This window comes from Trachemys scripta, chromosome 5, assembly GCF_013100865.1.
Source record: "Trachemys scripta elegans isolate TJP31775 chromosome 5, CAS_Tse_1.0, whole genome shotgun sequence".
Lineage (NCBI taxonomy): Eukaryota > Metazoa > Chordata > Testudines > Emydidae > Trachemys > Trachemys scripta.
This window is the reverse complement of record NC_048302.1, coordinates 23596841-23614700: the sequence shown is the minus strand read 5'-3', so window position 1 is coordinate 23614700 and position 17860 is coordinate 23596841. Positions and strand designations below refer to the sequence as shown.

The window sequence follows — 17860 nt, the reverse complement described above, 5'->3', positions numbered from 1 at the left end:
GCTTATGCTCTAATAAATTTGTTAGTCTCTAAGGTGCCACAAGTACTCCTGTTCTTCTTTTTGCGGATACAGACTAACGCGGCTGCTACTCTGAAACCTGTTTTGGGCAGGTGTAGCTTTATATCCTAGCTTCTCTCATTCAATATCAGTAAATGTAAAGCTCTGGAGATGAAGGGGAGTGAAGGAATCCTCCCCCCCCTCACCCCCCCTCCTCACTTTGCTCTTCCCACCCTACCTGCAGATACTACAGTGGCAATGTGATAGGCCCTTGGGAGGAGGGAAATTTTTATCAGGTGTCAAATTGGGGAGGTGGAATGAATGCGATTATGTAATTGGATTAATAGTAGGTGTCCAATTTTTCTGCTATACAAACCATGCTATGACGTCGGGGGGAAACAAACACAATACTGAGTGTTCCTCAGATCAGATTGCCTCTGGAGTGTTCTAGTGTACTTTATATAGTAGTAGTCTTCAGTATGGGTCTGTCCACACTTGCACAGACACTGTTAGTATGATTCTCACTTAAACATGGTTCTTGCTAGAAGACAATTAACACTTTTTCTAGCCACAGTGAGCATTTCACAAAATCAGGTTGTACTGTAAAACGTTATGCTGGTGTTAGCTATTTTTCAGCTACCTGTGTACTCTGTTAACACTGGTGATGTAATACCAGAATGTTATGTACTCCTGCATTTGCTCAGGCTCACTTGCTCTAGTTGGGCTTGAAATGAACCTGACACAGGGGTTGCTTCCTCTCAAAGTTGTCTTGAATGTATTTCATGTTGTAATATTTAGATTGAATGCTGGAGTTGCTTTTTCACAGAGGGAATAAATTGTACTTTTAAGAGGTGGCAGATTCGTTAGATACTCAGCCATGAAACTGATAAAGATTTTTATGCTGATGTAAAGAGCATGTTTCCACCCAAGCCCCTGCCTTCTTTCCTCCTTTTCTTGTTTGAGGAAAGAGAAATGGAAGTAGAGTGTAAAAGATTATTTAATTTGTTTACAATTCCTTTGCCAGGGTTCCCAACCATAAGCGTTCAAAAATCATGACACAAGCTTCAAAAACAATGGTTTTAAAAAATAATAATGTTTGGGTTCCTTTTATTTGCCTTCCTATTTTTGATCATTAGGGTGTAGGCTTTCAAATTTTTCCTCTGTAACCATGGGACCTAAAAATATTTTTTTCCTAATGAAATTTGAGATTGTCCTTTAAAATTGCATGGCTTGAGGTGAAAAGGAAAATACCGAATATAATGAGTCGTCATAAAATGGTGAATGTTGTAATTGGAACTAAAGCTGTTCTGCCAGCTTACTGATAAATAGGTTCTTTCTTCTCCCTCTCCACCGTCACTGCATGCCTCTTTTTTCTGATCCTAGTTCCTGTTGCTTGCTGATTTGCAGCTTTCTTCAGGTTCTCTGCATGGCAAAATGTCTAACTGAAACTGTTTCAGATTATTTGTAGTGGAAGGGCGGATGGGTTAACAAACTTTCTAGGTGTATTTATCATCCACATTCTATTCCTCTGAAAGTTCAAAATGGAGGTCCCCTCTCTTTGGAGGTGGGTTTGTAGAAAGAAGATTAATATTTTTACTCCGTTAAGAATAATCCTATGCATTAGGACCACCGTGTATGCGTGCGCACGCATGCATACATATATGGATCTTGGAGGGGAAAATAGTGGAACGTGTTGAATAGCTACATAAACAAAATACTCTTCAAATTTGAACAGTTTTTTTGTGATCTTCAGAGCTCATACTTTTGATTTCCTGGCAAAAATATACATAAATGTCTTGTGCTTGTGAGACTGTCTCTTTAATTCTAATTGACATGATTTAAACAGGACTTTGTGCCCAATGTAGACAGGGCAAGTCATGTTTTACCAGGGACAGCTAATTATAATCATTACTAGGTAACCCATCTGAAACTGTGACCTGTTTTTTCTAATCTAGATGTCATGTGAAAGGGATTGCTGACTGTTTGTAAAACTTTTATTTAAATAAGAAATACTGGAGCAGTTTCTGCATTGTATACCTTTTATTCCTTTATCTCATTTCTGTAAAATGGGGTTCCTTACATGAGTTCCATTAAATACATGCGTAAGTATTAGTAAGATCAGCATCTTAACACAAATAGTGAAATGTATTTGTTAGATCAAGAATGATCCAGTAGGCAGTATGTTTTAGCTTTCAAAATTCTCTTTCAACCTTGAATTTTTTTTACTGATAAGATAAAGGACAGTTTCATAGTTCCTAACAACCCCTCTTCTTTTCAGCACCCCCTTAAAAAGAAATACCCTATTTTATTTCTCAAGTGGTTCATCTACTACAATAGTACAAAAAAAGTGTCTAGGACAGCAAAATATTAGAGGCAATGTGAGTTATTGTAGAGGGAATGTGGTTCCAGTTTGCTTACAGTAGTTAAAAATGTAATGGTGAAGCTATATTTAGTGGGTGCGCACACATGTCTAACTAAGGCTGGTCTTCACTGCAGTTAGGACAAGGTATAACTCGAGTGTTGCCCCTAACCAGACTCCTGTTCACTCTCATAAATCTCTTGAGTTAAGTGGTGCTTTAAACGGAGTTTCCAGAATTGGGCCCTAAGTTAATGCAAGAAGAGGAGAGAGACAAATACAGAGAGAGTGAAACCATGATCCTGTAGTCACTTGGGTGATTAATGGCATGTCCTGAAGGTTACAGAGTTTAAAAAAAACTTAACATATCCATGACTAGCTTTATAAATTTGATCGCAGGAGTAGGTTTTGAGAAGAGACTTGGAAGAACAGGTGGTGGTCTTGTGAATTACTTCAGGAAGAGGTTTCCATGGAAGAGGGGCCATTTGAAAGGAGACATCCGGAGTATGTGGGAGAAGTGTGAACTAGGACTCAGATGAGGGGTGTAGGGTGAAGTGAGAGGCAAAGGGTTGGCAAACTTGCCATTTATGTATTGTGAAATCTGTGGTCTTTCCTTTTATTTGATTCTAGACTCTTTCCTGAAGAGCCTAATTTACAAGCATTTTCAAAATTTACATAGTGCTGGAAGGGGTTACACCCATAATGTTTGTTGATAATGCCAAGGCCTCCTGTTTACGTCTAACAGCCTTTGATCTAGGAGAGAGTGATGTTAATGTATTTGAAGGGTAAATGTCTCTCTGTCTTTGCCTTTCTTGGATCAGCTTTTTAGGTCTTTGTATGGACAAGTCTTGGGGTGGTCAGTGCTGATTCAGTATCCCGTCAGTGCTAGAGCAGAGGTAACTCAGCAGGGAATTCCGCTTCTCTTGTAAGGTTCTTCACAGATGAAGCAAGGTTGCAATGTCTCACCAGAGATGATCTTGGTTAAAATATCAGTTGGGTTCAGTCCAGGTTTTTATATTCTGGGAGTGTGTGTAATGCAACTTCAAGCACTTGAGTTGAAAAATATTAGCTCAACTGCCTAACAATGGAATAAGAACAGGAGTACTTGTGGCACCTTACAGACTAACAAATTTATTTGAGCATAAGCTTTTGTGGGCTACAGCCCACTCCATCGGATGCATAGAATGGAACATTTAATAAGGATATCATATGTATATACATACAGAGAACATGAAAAGGTGGGAGTTGCCCTCCAAATCTAAGAGGCTAATTAATTAAGAGAAAAAACTTTTGTAGTGATAATCAAGATAGCCCATTTCAGACAGTTTGACAAGAAGGTGTGAGGATTCACAAAAGTTTATGCTCAAATAAATGTTAGTCTCTGAGGTGCCACAAGTATTCCTGTTCTTTTTGCGGATACAGACTAACACGGCTGCTACTCTGAAACCTAACAATAGAATGTAATTCTATAAGTAGTTGCACTTTTGTAGAAATTGTCATACTTGGGAAAGTTCAATTATTTCAGCAGAGCTGCTTCCGAATGCTCTTTGCCACCTCTTCCAGCACAGCAGCAGGCCCCCCATCGTTTCCCCTCAGAGGGTACGTCCAGACTACCCACCAAATTGGCGGGTAGTAATCGATCTATTGGGGATCAATATATTACATCTCATCTAGACGCGATATATCGATCCCCGAACGCGCTCCTGTCGACTCCAGAACTCCACCAGGGCGAATGGCGATAGCGGGAGTCGATGGGGGAGCGTCGATCCCGCGCCCTGAGGACGGGAGGTAAGTCGAAATAAGATAAATTGACTTCAGCTACGCTATTCCCATAGCTGAAGTTGCGTATCTTAATCGACACCCCCACCACCACCACCACCAGTGTAGACCAGCCCAGAGACTAGGATAGATACTGGCTAATTCTATTTGAGTTAAAGTTGGCAAAGTGACAAGAGGCGCAGGTTCCTCTTTCATATAAAATTCATTAACATTTAAACCACAGAAACTGAAATTCATACCCCAGCCAGCCAACCAATCCTGGTAGCTGCTCTGTGCACAGAGAAGGTTTGCAAGGAGACAGTGGGAGCCTAGGAAGGAAAACTCCTTCACCAATTCTCTGTCCTCTGTGTACTTGGCTGTGGAGCCGTAGAGAGGCTATTCTGTGGATACTGCAGTCTCAAGTTCCAATAGCCTCTCCTTTGCATGAGCCCTTCTACAGATGCTGAACAAATGGCATACTGCTGAGTTGCAGATCCACTTTTCTTTCCTCTCCCCACCTCAAAGCGCTTACGTGCTCTGGGGCATGGAGCCCGTATGAATCTGTGCTGTGTGTCATGCATGTGATTAGGAATCCCCTGGCATGTGTCCGGGCTGTGCAGTTGAAAGACACTGGTTCTGTTGCATCCCCAGGGTTGTTTGTCCTCAAGAGACATGGGTGTGTGTCTGTCTGTATGTGTCAATATATATACTTGATGATTTGGCAATTTTTTCAAGTTTGCTCTTGTTCTAGTCCCGTCCCTATCAAACCCAACCTTAAATTTATCATTGTTCACATGCAGAAGGAAGTAAAACTTTGTCTGTTTTCCTTTAATTATACTTCACATATGCATATCTTCTTAGACACCCTCCTGAGAGCATTTCCTTTAGCACAGAGAATGGCAGCATTCATGTTCCTTGCATAATTATTAATTAACACCTTCCCAGACTCAGTTCTATTGTTGAAGAGACAATGAACTTTTAGATTTCTTTGGGATTTTGTTTATGATAGCATCATCATGAAAAGGTGTCTCTTTTGGTTTGTTTGGGTTTTTTTTAGCTTCACAGCTAAAAAATACTTGTGGAAGTATTATTGTTGCAGGCACAGAATTAAGCTGACAAGTACAGACACATATAAACAATTGCTATAGCTTCTTTTTAATGCTCCGAGCCATATTTGTATACAATTGTTATTCAAAGATGGCTCTGACTGTGAGCTCTTGGATTCTGGCATTTGTGCCTTACCACTAACAAACGTCCAGGCTAATCCAGGTTCTAAATGATTTTAAAATGCATCTGTGCATCTATGTTTTTAAATGTGTTCACACTACAGTCAGTGTCCTCAGGATGTGGGGCAATTACCTTGTATATGATGCTTAGATTTTATACATCTACAGTAGCGGACTTTCTGGATTTTCATAATCACGTCTCCTCATTATGCTAATACTTCACATTGCCAAGTGCACTGGGTAGAGGGTGGGATTGCTGGGTTGTGTATGGGAGTTTCTTTAATTGTGAAGGGAGGTTTTTGTTTAATTTTCTGCTTGTTGATAAAGCACGATGCTGTAGCTTTTTAGAAGCTTATCTGCCTGATCACTCCGGTATATGGTCCAATCCTGTGGGGGGCTGGTCAAATTATACAAGGAGCTGAGTGCCCAAATTGCGATTTGAAGTAAATGGGTGTTGAGGGCTCTCAGCCCCTTCCAGAATCAAGCCCATAACAAACAGTAGCGCGTGCTGAAAAGAAACTGAAACCTTTCCAGTATTCAGTAATAAACATATTTTAAATGCGGGGATAACATCAGGAAGTTAATATGTGGTAAGTTTTTTTTCTCTCTCTCTCTTTTTTTCTCCCCCCCGCCCCAATCCACTCCTCCCTCCAAAATCTAGTCTAAAAAGTAGTAAGGTGGGTAGATATTTAATTTGGCATTAGAACTGTTTTCAAATCAAACTTATTTTTACTTATAAAAATGGCTACTCTCTGCTGCCTGTCCCAACCCCCGATGTTCTTTTATCTCAACATAGTCTGAGGAAATGTATATTTGAAACTTGCTAAATGTTTCTCAGTGTTAATTTTTCACATGCTTTTTGTTAGTTAGGAGACTTACGCAGCAGTATTGGATACTGTGTTGTATGACAAGTTTCAGAGTAACAGCTGTGTTAGTCTGTATCCGCAAAAAGAAGAACAGGAGTACTTGTGGCACCTTAGAGACTAACAAATTTATTAGAGCATAAGCTTTCGTGGACTACAGCCCACTTCTTCGGATGCATATCAAAGTGGGCTGTAGTCCACGAAAGCTTATGCTCCAATAAATTTGTTAGTCTCTAAGGTGCCACAAGTACTCCTGTTCTTCTTTTTGTGTTGTATGATGCTTTAGTCCATAAATGTTTGTAAAGGGATTCTTTCATGCACCACTGAGGTACTGCCCAACAGGTACCTTGGTCGGGGTTTCTAAGAGCTGCTGTACTGCAAATAGTAGAGCTGTTTAAAAATGGCAGAAAAAAATCATCCTTTTTTTTTTTTTTGCAGTCAAAAAATCAAAATTTTGAAAATTTCAGTGAGCTCTGATTGATGATGATACAGTTCCTTAAATTGAAAAAGTTCTTCTAACAAAAATATTTTACTAGTAGTACAAAATATCCATTGCAGATGAAATACACCTCTACCTCGATACAACGCTGTCCTTGGGAGCCAAAAAATCTTTCCGTGTTATAGGTGAAACCGTGTTATATTGAACTTGCTTTGATCCGCTGGAGCGCTGCTTTACCGCGTTATATCCGAATTCATGTTATATCGGGTCGCGTTATATCGGGGTAGAGGTGTATCAGCGATGATTTGCAGCTGTTCAAAATACCAATTGAAATAATACCAATCTCTACATTGGCAATGCCTGAAGGAGTGAAATAAAAGTAAAAATATCCTGCAAGTCTAGATTTGATTATGGTGTCTCTTTAAAAAAAGAAAGGGAAAAAAAAAAAGGGTGTGTGTGTGGGGCTGGGGGGGAGTGGAGAAAGCCTGCTGATGATTTTAGTATCTGTTAAGTGTCTTGTTTTCAAATCCCTGGCTTGCAATCACTTTAACACTGCATAACCAAAGCAGTTTGCCTTTTGAGTCCCACACTGTGTATGGTATGTGTTTAGTGGTAACTTCCTGTGGCACATTTTACCAAGCTTAATTTTTTTTAATGGCGGGATGATAAATAAAATAGCCCTTTAAAGAAAAAAAAATCTGTGGCTCTGATCCTGTTCCTATAGACCTCAATGGGAATTTGTGCATCAAGACTTCCATGGGAGTGGAGTTGGGGTCATGTCTGATTAATGTGTCCTGTGCACTTCTTGTGCGCTCTCTTTTTGTAACATACTGAGACTTCAATTAAAAATAAGCATGTTGTGATCTTGAGAAACATTAGTAATCAGCTTCTCATGGGAAAAAAAAGGTAATCTTTAATGAGAAAAAAGCTTCAATAAGTTTGTGATTTCCTGCAGTTGTACTAAAAGGAAACGTTCCCTCCTAATCTTTTGGAGGAAGAGTTGCTGCATGTGCTGAAGGGAAACTGCACGTTTATGCGTTTTGTGTTTGTGTGTTTTCTTGTAGCCTTTCTCCACCCCCTTCCCTGCTGCTGGAGTAATCCCTTTTGGCAGCCAGCAGCAGATCCTGAATGCAGTTAAAAGTGGGAAAGATTATTTTTTGTGGTTGTCTCCTTTTTCCTTGTTCAGGATGCGCAGAATCTGTTAGTCTTTAAGGTGCCGCCGGACTCCTTGTTGTTTTTGTGGGTACAGACTAACACGACTACCCCGATACTTGACAGGAAAGAGTTGAGGATGTAACTCTCTCCACTCCCTCTTGTTTTTATCAATCTGGGATGCTCTCAGCTGTTACTGTTACGGGTTGCATAGTCACGTATGAACCTCTGAAATGATGCTTTGAGGATTATAATATTAACGGAGTCTGACTCCATAAGTGATACATGCTTAAACTCTGTTTTAAACAGAAATGGGTGATATAAGTTAGGATGTCTACATGAGGCTTTTTGCCCCAAATTTACCACCATTGGTACCAAGAGTTGAGCTCCAACAATGGTGGAAACAGAAGGAAGGCTAGTGTAGTAAGACGTCCAGGCAGCCGCCAGTGTTAAAAGCAACCCCATCATCTCAGTTTGTTCAGGGTAGGCGTATAAAACACTGTGCTAAAATGACCAAGAGCAGCTAGTGCCCTATCTGCACTATTGCTTCCACTCATGAAAACAAAGGTCAGGTTTCCACTTACATTTTACCAGTGTAACTGTCTGGTTTTTTGTTTTTTGCTTTTGCCAACCAAGCAGTGCAGGTAAAAGCCCTAGCGTAGACACAGTTATACCAGTATCGAGGTGCCTTAGCCCTGGTCTATACTATGAGTTTAGGTCGAATTTAGCAGCATTACACCCTGCACCTGTCCACACGACGAAGCTGTTTTTTCCGACTTAAAGGGCTCTTAAAATCGATTTCTGTACTCCTCCCCCGACAAGGGGATTAGTGCTGATATCGACCTTGCCGGGTTGAATTTGGAGTAGTGTGGTCGCAATTCGATGGTATTGGCCTCCGGGAGCTATCCCAGAGTGCTCCATTGTGACTGCTCTGGACAGCACTCTCAACTCAGATGCACTGCGGGAAGGTAGCAGGGAAAGACCCGCAAACTTTTGAATCTCATTTCCTGTTTGGCCAGCGTGGCAATCTGCAGGTGAGTGCAGATCTCATCAGCAGAGATGACCATGATGGAGTCCCAAAATCGCAAAAGAGCTCCAGCATGGATCGAATGGGAGGGACGGGATCTGATTGCTGTAAGGGGAGACGAATCCGTGCTATCAGAACTCCGTTCCAAAAGACAAAATGCCCAAACATTTGAAAAAATCTCCAAGGGCATGAAGGACAGAGGCTATAACAGGGACCCGCAGCAGTGCCGAGGGAGGGTCGACTGATGAAATGGCTTACAGGGTTGGCTTACAGGGAATTAAAATCAACAAAGGGGGTGGGTTTGCATCAAGGAGAAACGCACACAACTGTTACACAGAATGGCCCCCTAAAGGATTGAACTCAAAACCCTGGGTTTAGCAGGCCAATGCTCAAAACAATGAGCTATCCCTCTCCCCACTATTCCAGGCAGGACTGACTCTCCATTCAACTTTTCAAGGTGCCCCTGACAGACCTCACCGAAACGACTGTCGGCCATTGATTTCATGGAGGGAGGGATGGGGGAGCAAATGAATACAAAACAAATCTGGTCTCTTTCTTGTTTTGATCCACTCCATCTCTCTTGTACATCTTAGGCTGGCAGCAGACGGTGCAGTATGACTGTTAGCCATCGTTGTCTCCTGGTTGCTCACCAGAAGACGGTTCAGTACGACTGAATCTCCAGGAGACTAAAGTTAAAAAGAGAGTGATCTGGAGTCACTCCCATTTATGTCCAGGCGCCCCTGGCAGACCTCACTGAGGTCTGCCAGGAGCACCCATGTCTGCCCAGGCGCCCCTGACTGACCTCACTGACGTCGGCTAAAAGAGGGAGAGGACGACGATGGCTACTGATCGTAATCAGGGCCGGCTCCAGGCACCAGCTTACCAAGCAGGTGCTTGGGGCGGCCACTTCGGAGAGGGGCGGCACGTCCAGCTGTTCGGCGGCAATTTGGCGGACAGTCCCTCACTCCTGCTCGGAGTGAAGGACCTCCCACTGAATTGCCACTGCAGATTGCGATCGCGGCTTTTTTTTGGTTTTGTTTGGCTGCTTGGGGCGGCCAAAACCCTGGAGCCGGCCCTGATCGTAATGCACCGTCTGCTGCCAAAAGGCAATGAGCTACTGCTGTGTAGCAATGCAGTACCACGTCTGCCAGCACCCAGGAGAGTATGGTGACGGTGAGCTGAGCGGACTCCATGCTTGCCATGGTATGGCGTCTGCACAGGTAACCCAGGAAAAAAGGCTCGAAATGATTGCCTGCCGCTGCTTTCACGGAGGGAGGGAGGAAGTGGGGGTCTGATGACATGTACCCACAACCACCCGCGACAGTGTTTTTGACCCATCTGGCATTGGGATCTCAACCCAGAATTCCAATAGGCAGCGGAGACTGTAGGAGTTGTGGGATAGCTACCACAGTGCAATGCTCCGGAAGTCGACGCTAGCCTCAGTACTGTGGACGCACTCCGCTGAGTTAATGGTCTTAAGTGGGGACACACACAATCGACTGTATAAAATCGATTTCTAAAAAATCGACTTCTATAAATTCGATCTAACTTCATAGTGTAGACATACCTTCATACTGATTACAGCTTATTAAGGTTCCTGAAGTGAAATAAGCTATGCTGGGGTATAAGTGCCTTTACCTTAGCGGAGGCAGGGTTTGCTGCTTAACTATACTGGTATAGTTCAAGTGGTAAACTTTTAAGCCTGAATTGGTGGCAACTGTGAAATTATGAGTGAGAAAGCTTAGCATACACAAGGCTGTAATGGTTTTGTGCCTTTAATAATGATAATAATAAATATTATTAATAAATAATACCTAGCCCTTTTCATCAGTAGGTCTCAAAGTACTTGACAAAGGAGTCATTCTCATATCAGTTTTCCCATTTTATAGATGAGGAAACTGAGGTATGGTGAGCCCAGTCTCAGCTCCTTGGCAACCTAGGCAACTTGTAGCTCCTTGGCAGGCTGGGCTACTGCAGACTGAACCAGAATTGGCATTCCCAGGCATTGAGCTCCTTGGGAGCTCTGGCTCCTGTATTGTCCAAGATGTCGGGATGCTGGATGGATCAGGGGACCTTGGAAACATTTCAAAAAGGTCTTTCACTAAAATGTCATGTTGTCTTTTCAAAACTAAATTTTGGAATTCTCTTTGTGTAGGAAAAACTTGAAATGTTTAGGTTTTTTTTTTTTCTTTCTTTTTTTTTCCTTCTGGAACTCTTTTGAAATTTCGGACTTTACTGTCTAATGGGAATTCTAGTTTCCAGCCCGCTCTACTTAGATAACAAGGTGGTAGACGCTTTTGAAATACCCAAGCTAGACACGCCTCCAGAACACAGAAAAAGGCTGGCTATCTTTAGTAGGTGCATGCTTCAGGGATAGGCTTCCCTGTAAAGTGGCTGGATCTTTTTGAAAACTTCTGGGGCCTAATCCTCCCCCTGGGAGGAAATCAAGAATAGCGCTAGAAGTCTGTCTTGCAATGGATATAAGGCTCTAGATGTTTTGTGACATCTGTGTCAGGTTTGCCCCTCTGTCTAGATTTGGGAATGTATATGGGGTCACCAGCTCCCAGTGTTGCCTTATGGTAGTAGAATTATGGTCTCTCTGGGTATGTCCACACTGCACATGAAGCCCAGGCTCTGGTTTAATTTGGAGCCCAAGCCTCCCTTCCGTTCACATGCCTATCAGTTTGACTTGGGTCAGTAAGCGCTCAGGACCCAGGTCCTAGGACCCTTCTGGAGGGTGGGTTAGGACCTGAGTTGTGCTGTGACTCGGGTCCAAGCCCCGTCATTTTACAGTATGGATACAGCTCAAGCTGCAGACTTGAGTCAGAAGGTCTGCCCAGTGCAGTATGGACACATTAACATGGCTATGAGTCTGGGGTCCAGCAATTGTAAGCCTAGGTTTACAATGCCGCTTGGACGCTCAGGTGCAAACTCAGGAAACAGAGTCTACAAGCCCATGTCTCGCAGACGTGGTTACAGTGCAGTGTTAATGCCAAGATTTTCAAATCTGGTTAGTAATTTGAAGGTGCCCTACCCAAAATATCTTTTAAAAAGGATTTGATAATCAGAGGTTAGATCCTTGGTGCGTTATGAAAATCAAGCACCTTTTTATAATGTCTCAAATTGGGCTCCGATAATCATTCTTTGAAAATGTTGGCCTGAGTACTTCTCTACACATGAACTGGAATCAAAATAACTACATTGTTTTAATTCACACCTTTAATTATTTCTGTGTAAATCTGTGTGAATGCTCTTATTTTGGATTTAGAGTGGCCTCTGTTTTTCAATTATCTAAATTGGTAAAACACAGACTTAATTTAATTTGAAATAGGGTGTTAGTCTGAAATAATGTCCACAGATGTGCACAGAAATAGACAAAGGTGTGAATTAAAACCAATCTTAGTGTTTGGCTCTAGTTTGTGTATAGAGGAGACCTTACTTCTAATTGGCCATGTAGTTGGAAAATTCCAAACTTGAAGCTAATGGATACCAACGCACTCACCTCCTTCTCGTTTAAAAATGTATCTGCTTTTGTGGACTTAAATGAGAGGAAAATACGCCTCTGTTAACCCTGAATGAGGGTTGGTGGATTGGTTTAAAAAGTGAGCAAGAGAGTAGATCAGGTTCATTAAAAAGCAAATCAGAGTACACAGGACAAGTGGGTAGTCAGCTGTGCCTAGTCAACGGTCTGGGCCAATAGTTTCCATGACAGCAGTAAATGGCATTTAGTAATAATGCATGACTAACCTCATTTAGCAGATCCTGGTAGACCAGTACATGTGAGAATACTCACATCAGCCAGACTATTCCAGAGCAGACATGTTTGTGTTCTGCTGAAATTGGTGTCATCACAAAAACTTAGTTTGGGCTTTTTTCCTTTCTTCCCTGCTGTATCTTTGTATTTGGCTTTTTTTCTTTTTCTTTTTCTTTTTAAATTCATGGGTCGGGGGCAGGGAAGGTTCAGAGATAGAAAAGGTCTTTAGACACATTACAAGTGGTGTTTTTGCAACAAACAGAATTTAAGATGTTGTTTTACACTCACTATCAGTATGCAGATGGGAAGGAATTGATGCTCTTTTTAATTAGGTGGTTATAACAAGTGTGAATGGAGGCAGAAAGTGGAGGTTTTTTCTTCATTTAAATACCTCCTGAATCTATGAGGAAAGCAACTTTATTGGAATATGGAATTCTATTTTCCCTTCTGGGAATTACAGAAAGATGTGCCAAATCCACTTGGATGTCCTACTATATATTTAGTAGAATGCAGTTTACAAGATCATAAATCGTATGCTGAATTTTGTTAGCTTTTCATTGTTTCTAGTTTCTGCTCTTTTTTTAAACCATTAATTTCTAGACTTGATTTTGTTAATCGTACAATATCACATTCTAGATCAGAAATTTTAAAATGCTAAGCGTTGACAACTCACTAGTGACTGTGGATTATATTGTGGGGGTGGGGAGCAAATGAAAATAACTCATCAGCTTTTTTTTTCTTTTTTTTCCAATCTCAATGTCTTATGAATTTTCAACATCCTTTTTGAAATTTTTTTGTCCTGCTGTGTGCTTTTTCATTTTTTAATTTTTATTTTATTTTATGATGTTATAGATAAGAGGCAGTGGTGGAGATGAAATGTATGTTGTTTGGTTTTATTTTTACAAAATGCTCTTAATTTCATTTGAGACATTTTTGAAAGACTCGTATTTAATGCACATGTATCAGAACACAGGCCCTCTGAATTGCCCAACAGTATACAAACCAGGATTCTCCTGTGCTCTGCTTGAGGTTCATCTACATCGGGGTAGGCAAACTTTTTGGCCCAAGGGCAGCCACATCTGGGTATGGAAACTGTATGGCAGGCCATGAATGCACACAAAATTGGGGTTGGGGTGCAGGAGGGGGTGAGGGCTCTGTGTCAGGGTGCGGGCTCTGGGGTGAGGCCAGAAATGAGGAGTTCAGGGTGTGGGAGGGGGTTCTGGGCTGGGGCAGGGGGTTAGGTTGTGGGAGTGGGGCCCACCATCTGGAGGTGTGAGCTCTGGGTTGGGGCTGGGGATGAGGGGTTTGTGGTGTAGGAGGTGCTCTGGGCTGGGATTGAGGGGTTCGGAGGATGGGATGGGATTGGGGTTGCGGCGTGGGAGGGGCTGAGGGGTGCAGGCTTGAGGCAGCACTTACCTCAAGCAGCTCCCGGAAGCAGCAGCACGTCCCCCCCCCCGTCTCCTACGTGGAGGTGTGGCCAGGTGGCTCTGCGCGCTGCCCGTCTGCAGGCGCTGCCCCCGCAGCTCCAATTGGCCAGGAGCTGCATAGGAGGAGCCAGAGTGGGGACATGCCGCTGCTTCCGGGATCCTCGGCACGTGCGTGTGCGCGCGGAGCAGTCCCTGACCCTGCTCCCCGGCTGGAGTGCAGGAGTGGGGCAAACCCCAGACCCCGCTCCCCAGCAGGAGCTGGAGGGCCAAATTAAATTGGCTGGCTGGCCGGATCTGGCCTGCGGGCTGTAGTTTGCCCACCCCGATTTATATGTACCTAAGATCAATAAAAATCACAATTTTATATGTTCATAGATTAGAACTAACGCTCTTCAACTTTAGTTTATTGCTAAAGATGTTTTGTGTGTGCGCGCACACGTGTGAGCATTTGTTCAGACATGTATATACACTCTCTTTCGTAGCAGAATAATCAGAACAACCTGCTGGCTCTCTAGCTATAACATGTGCCTGTTGTCCCCCTAGCCAGGCCCACTCACAGAGCAGACGCATGCAGAACCCAGGTTTTCACTGACAGTACACGACATCTCTGTTTGCACAAAGATGCAATCCATTAAAATGTAATAAGGTTGTCTCACCGTGTGTTTTCCCTAAAGGAAAACTGGCTCATTTTGCATGTGGAAAAAATACCCAGGATGTTAACTGAAGCCATCCAAAACATTACAGGCAGACATTGTCCAGTTGAGAACATAACTAATGCAAAGAGACTGAAAAGACAGAGAGTTTAGTTTACTTCTAAAAAGTAAGCAAGCAAGAAGTTATTTGGGTCTTTACAGATGACTGTCAAAGCTGCCTGGAGGGATGGCAAGATGCCAGCTCTCACAGTTAGGGCAGTTGCACCTGTGTTTTCCCTCTGTGGTCCCTCAAGGGCTCCAACTCTAGGCTTCCCGCTCCTCAGCTGTCACCTCTCTTGGGTAGAGACCTGTGTGTGTGTCTCTCTCTCCTGACTGTGGATTTTCCAGGCTGCATAATGCCCTACCTATACTGCGATATTGCCGGCAACCCAGACCACTGAAATAGGTCAGCATCTGCGCTTTCTAAGAAGTGGATTTATTTTTAAAGGAAAGCATTACAGAGAAAACATATTAAAATAATAAAGGAATCTACATGCATGATGATAAGCTTACCAGAGATCACCCCCAGTGCCAACAAGGGCTCTGGTAGGAGTCAGTCCTCCATACCCCACAAAAAGAGGTTTTTCTATGGTCACAAGTTCATAACCGCCTTAGCTCAAAACTATCCCACCCATCCATAGTTCAGTCTTTCCTTTATACAGCTTGGGCCTTTGATCTTGAGACTCTAGGAACAGGTAATCAATAGCCAGTGGTTCTCTCCTCAGGGCGTAGCTTCAAAAGGCCAGTTTTTGCATAATCAGAGGTAGGGAATTTGCATTCACCTCCCCCTAGACATTCCCCAGGCAAACCACTTGATACTGTTTGTCCCAAAAGTCCATTCTTATCTGGCACATTGTTCATTATGGTCCTTTGGAATTCATAACCCCTCCCAGGGTTCAGATCTCATCTTCCCACAATAGGTTACATGCAGTCCAGGCCCACAGGAATACATTTGCATTTAGTACAATGGACTCCAAAGATACTTCAATTTAATTCCATGAAGTTTGTCAGGGATATTGCAGAAAATTGTTACATCTATCATGCCAGCTTCTCATTAACCAAGGGTTCATAGATCCTTGAGTCAGAAGAGCACCTGCAGTAAAGAATACACATCTTAAATCTTCATCCCTTGTTAAACATACTTTCATGGATTACCAAGTGGTTAGTGCAGGGGTCAGCAGCCTTTCAGAAGTGGTGTGCCGAGTCTTCATTTAGTCACTCTAATTTGAGGTTTCACATGCCAGTAATACATTTTAATGTTTTTAGAAGGTCTCTAAAACTATATATAACTAAACTATTGTTGTATGTAAAGTAAATACGGTTTTTAAAATGTTTAAGAAGCTTCATTTAAAATTAAATTAAAATGCAGAGTCCCCTGGACCGGTGGCCAGGACCTGGGCAGTGTGAGAGCCACTGAAAATCATCTCGCGTGCCGCCTTTGGCATGTGTGCCATAGGTTGCCTACCCCTGAGTTAGTGTGTTAATTGCTGGCATATACTAGTTGAAAGAGTTGGTTGGGAGAGAAATCGAGGATCCCGTAAAACATCATCAGAATTCTTACATAACACCATCCTCCCCTGACATTTCATAACCATCCTATTCCTGTCCATATACGTGTTCGTAGAGGACAATATGTGTGTCTTTAAAACTCTTATTTACTTCTAGCAATTATTTTTATCAACTAAATATCCCAAAATGTTTCAAATGCACGTCTTACACTTGCTCCATTTTGAGCAATGGCTATTTCTCATCCTGGATAATGGTGCATAATACCTTTTTAATTTTCAAATGGCCCCCTCTTTAAATCAAGAGTAATTGAGGTTTTTTTTTAAAATGTTAGGGAGGGGTCTGTGTAAGGAAGGGGTGGTTTATTCTAAATCTAATAATGTTGACAGCATTCTTTAAATGGTTTTGGTTTTTGCCTCTGTATTTTTATACTTTATTCTCTTGGAAGCAAGCAAGCAAATAAAAATCTGTTATCCTTAAGATAAACCAAGATTTGGCTGATAGGTTGATTTTTTTTTCTCATGTTATTTAGATTAATATTTTAAACAGTGTTTGCTTGGCATGATCTATTCCTTCCACATAAAGTTGTGTCAGCTCAGTGGCCGCTCGCAGGAGAGGCCTAGGTCTGGAGCTGGAAAGATGTTGCATTATCTCTAATTAACAATGTAAGGAAAGCTTTCACAACACCTGCATGCACTTTGCTCTAGCCTGTGCTGTCACTCCCTTCATGAGAATTAGTTCACCCATAATTGTAAAATAAAAAAATCATTATGGTGTTAATTTTTTTTAAAAATACTCAGAATTGAATACATCTACAAGGGCAGTCTGGGTTTTCATGACTTCCCCATGGACTGTCAGTGCATGCAGATCACAACAAAATGGGAAGGGAAATCTTGGTCTTTTTTAAGCGTTTCCCCCACTTACAGTCAAAGAAGCTAAATCTGGTCCCAAGTGAGGAAGCTGATGAATTTTCTATTTCATGCTCGTTCCTCAAATGCCCAATGAATGATGAAGGGTCTTCTATCAATTCTTGCACAATGTGACTGGGAAAGTGAGCTTATACTTATGGGAACAGTGAGGGAAATACGATATTGGTGTGAGATGGGAAGAGTTCCACACCCTTGGTTTCACCTACATCTCTTTGTAATGATGGAAGTTGGAACAAAAGTAAATAACACTTCAGGATGTGACTGCAATTTACACGTACAGACTCCAAGTCCAGAAGGCATTATGATCATCTAGTCTGACCTCCAGTATATCACAGGCCACAGAACTTCCACAAAATAATTTCTAGAGCATATCTCTCTGAAAAGAGAGAGAGAAAGAGAGAGGGTAATTGAAATTGAAGTTCAAAATGTAAATCCCTTTCTCTAGCTGGAAAATATTTCTGTTTCCTCACTTAAAATGAAAAAAAGAACAGTATGTTCTCAAGTTGTCTAACATGATGTTTATAGCTTGGCTGGCTAGGTGACAGAAAATGTTTTCAGCTCCCCCAGGCTGTCTAGCCTTCTAGAGAGTTTATTACCAGCAAAAAGAACAGGAGTACTTGTGGCACCTTAGAGACTAACAAATTTATTAGAGCATAAGCTTTCGTGGGCTACAACCCACTTCTTCGGATGCATATAGAGTGAAACATATATTGAGGAGATATATATACACACAT

At 42.1% G+C, this 17860-nt stretch overlaps 1 protein-coding gene across 7 annotated transcripts in view; it reads left to right on the top strand.

Moving 5' to 3' along the window:
- Positions 1–17860, top strand: part of AFF1 (AF4/FMR2 family member 1) — a 170827-nt gene that overhangs the window by 53727 nt on the left and 99240 nt on the right. Inside the window, exon 1 of one of the 7 annotated variants that reach the window (XM_034770709.1) lies at positions 5904–5927. The exons of the other annotated variants lie outside the window; for them this stretch is intronic. Within the exon in view, the coding sequence (XP_034626600.1) occupies positions 5923–5927 (5 nt within the window). The 5' untranslated portion in view covers positions 5904–5922. Of the gene's footprint in view, positions 1–5903; positions 5928–17860 lie in introns of those variants that run through there. 7 annotated transcript variants of the gene reach the window in all.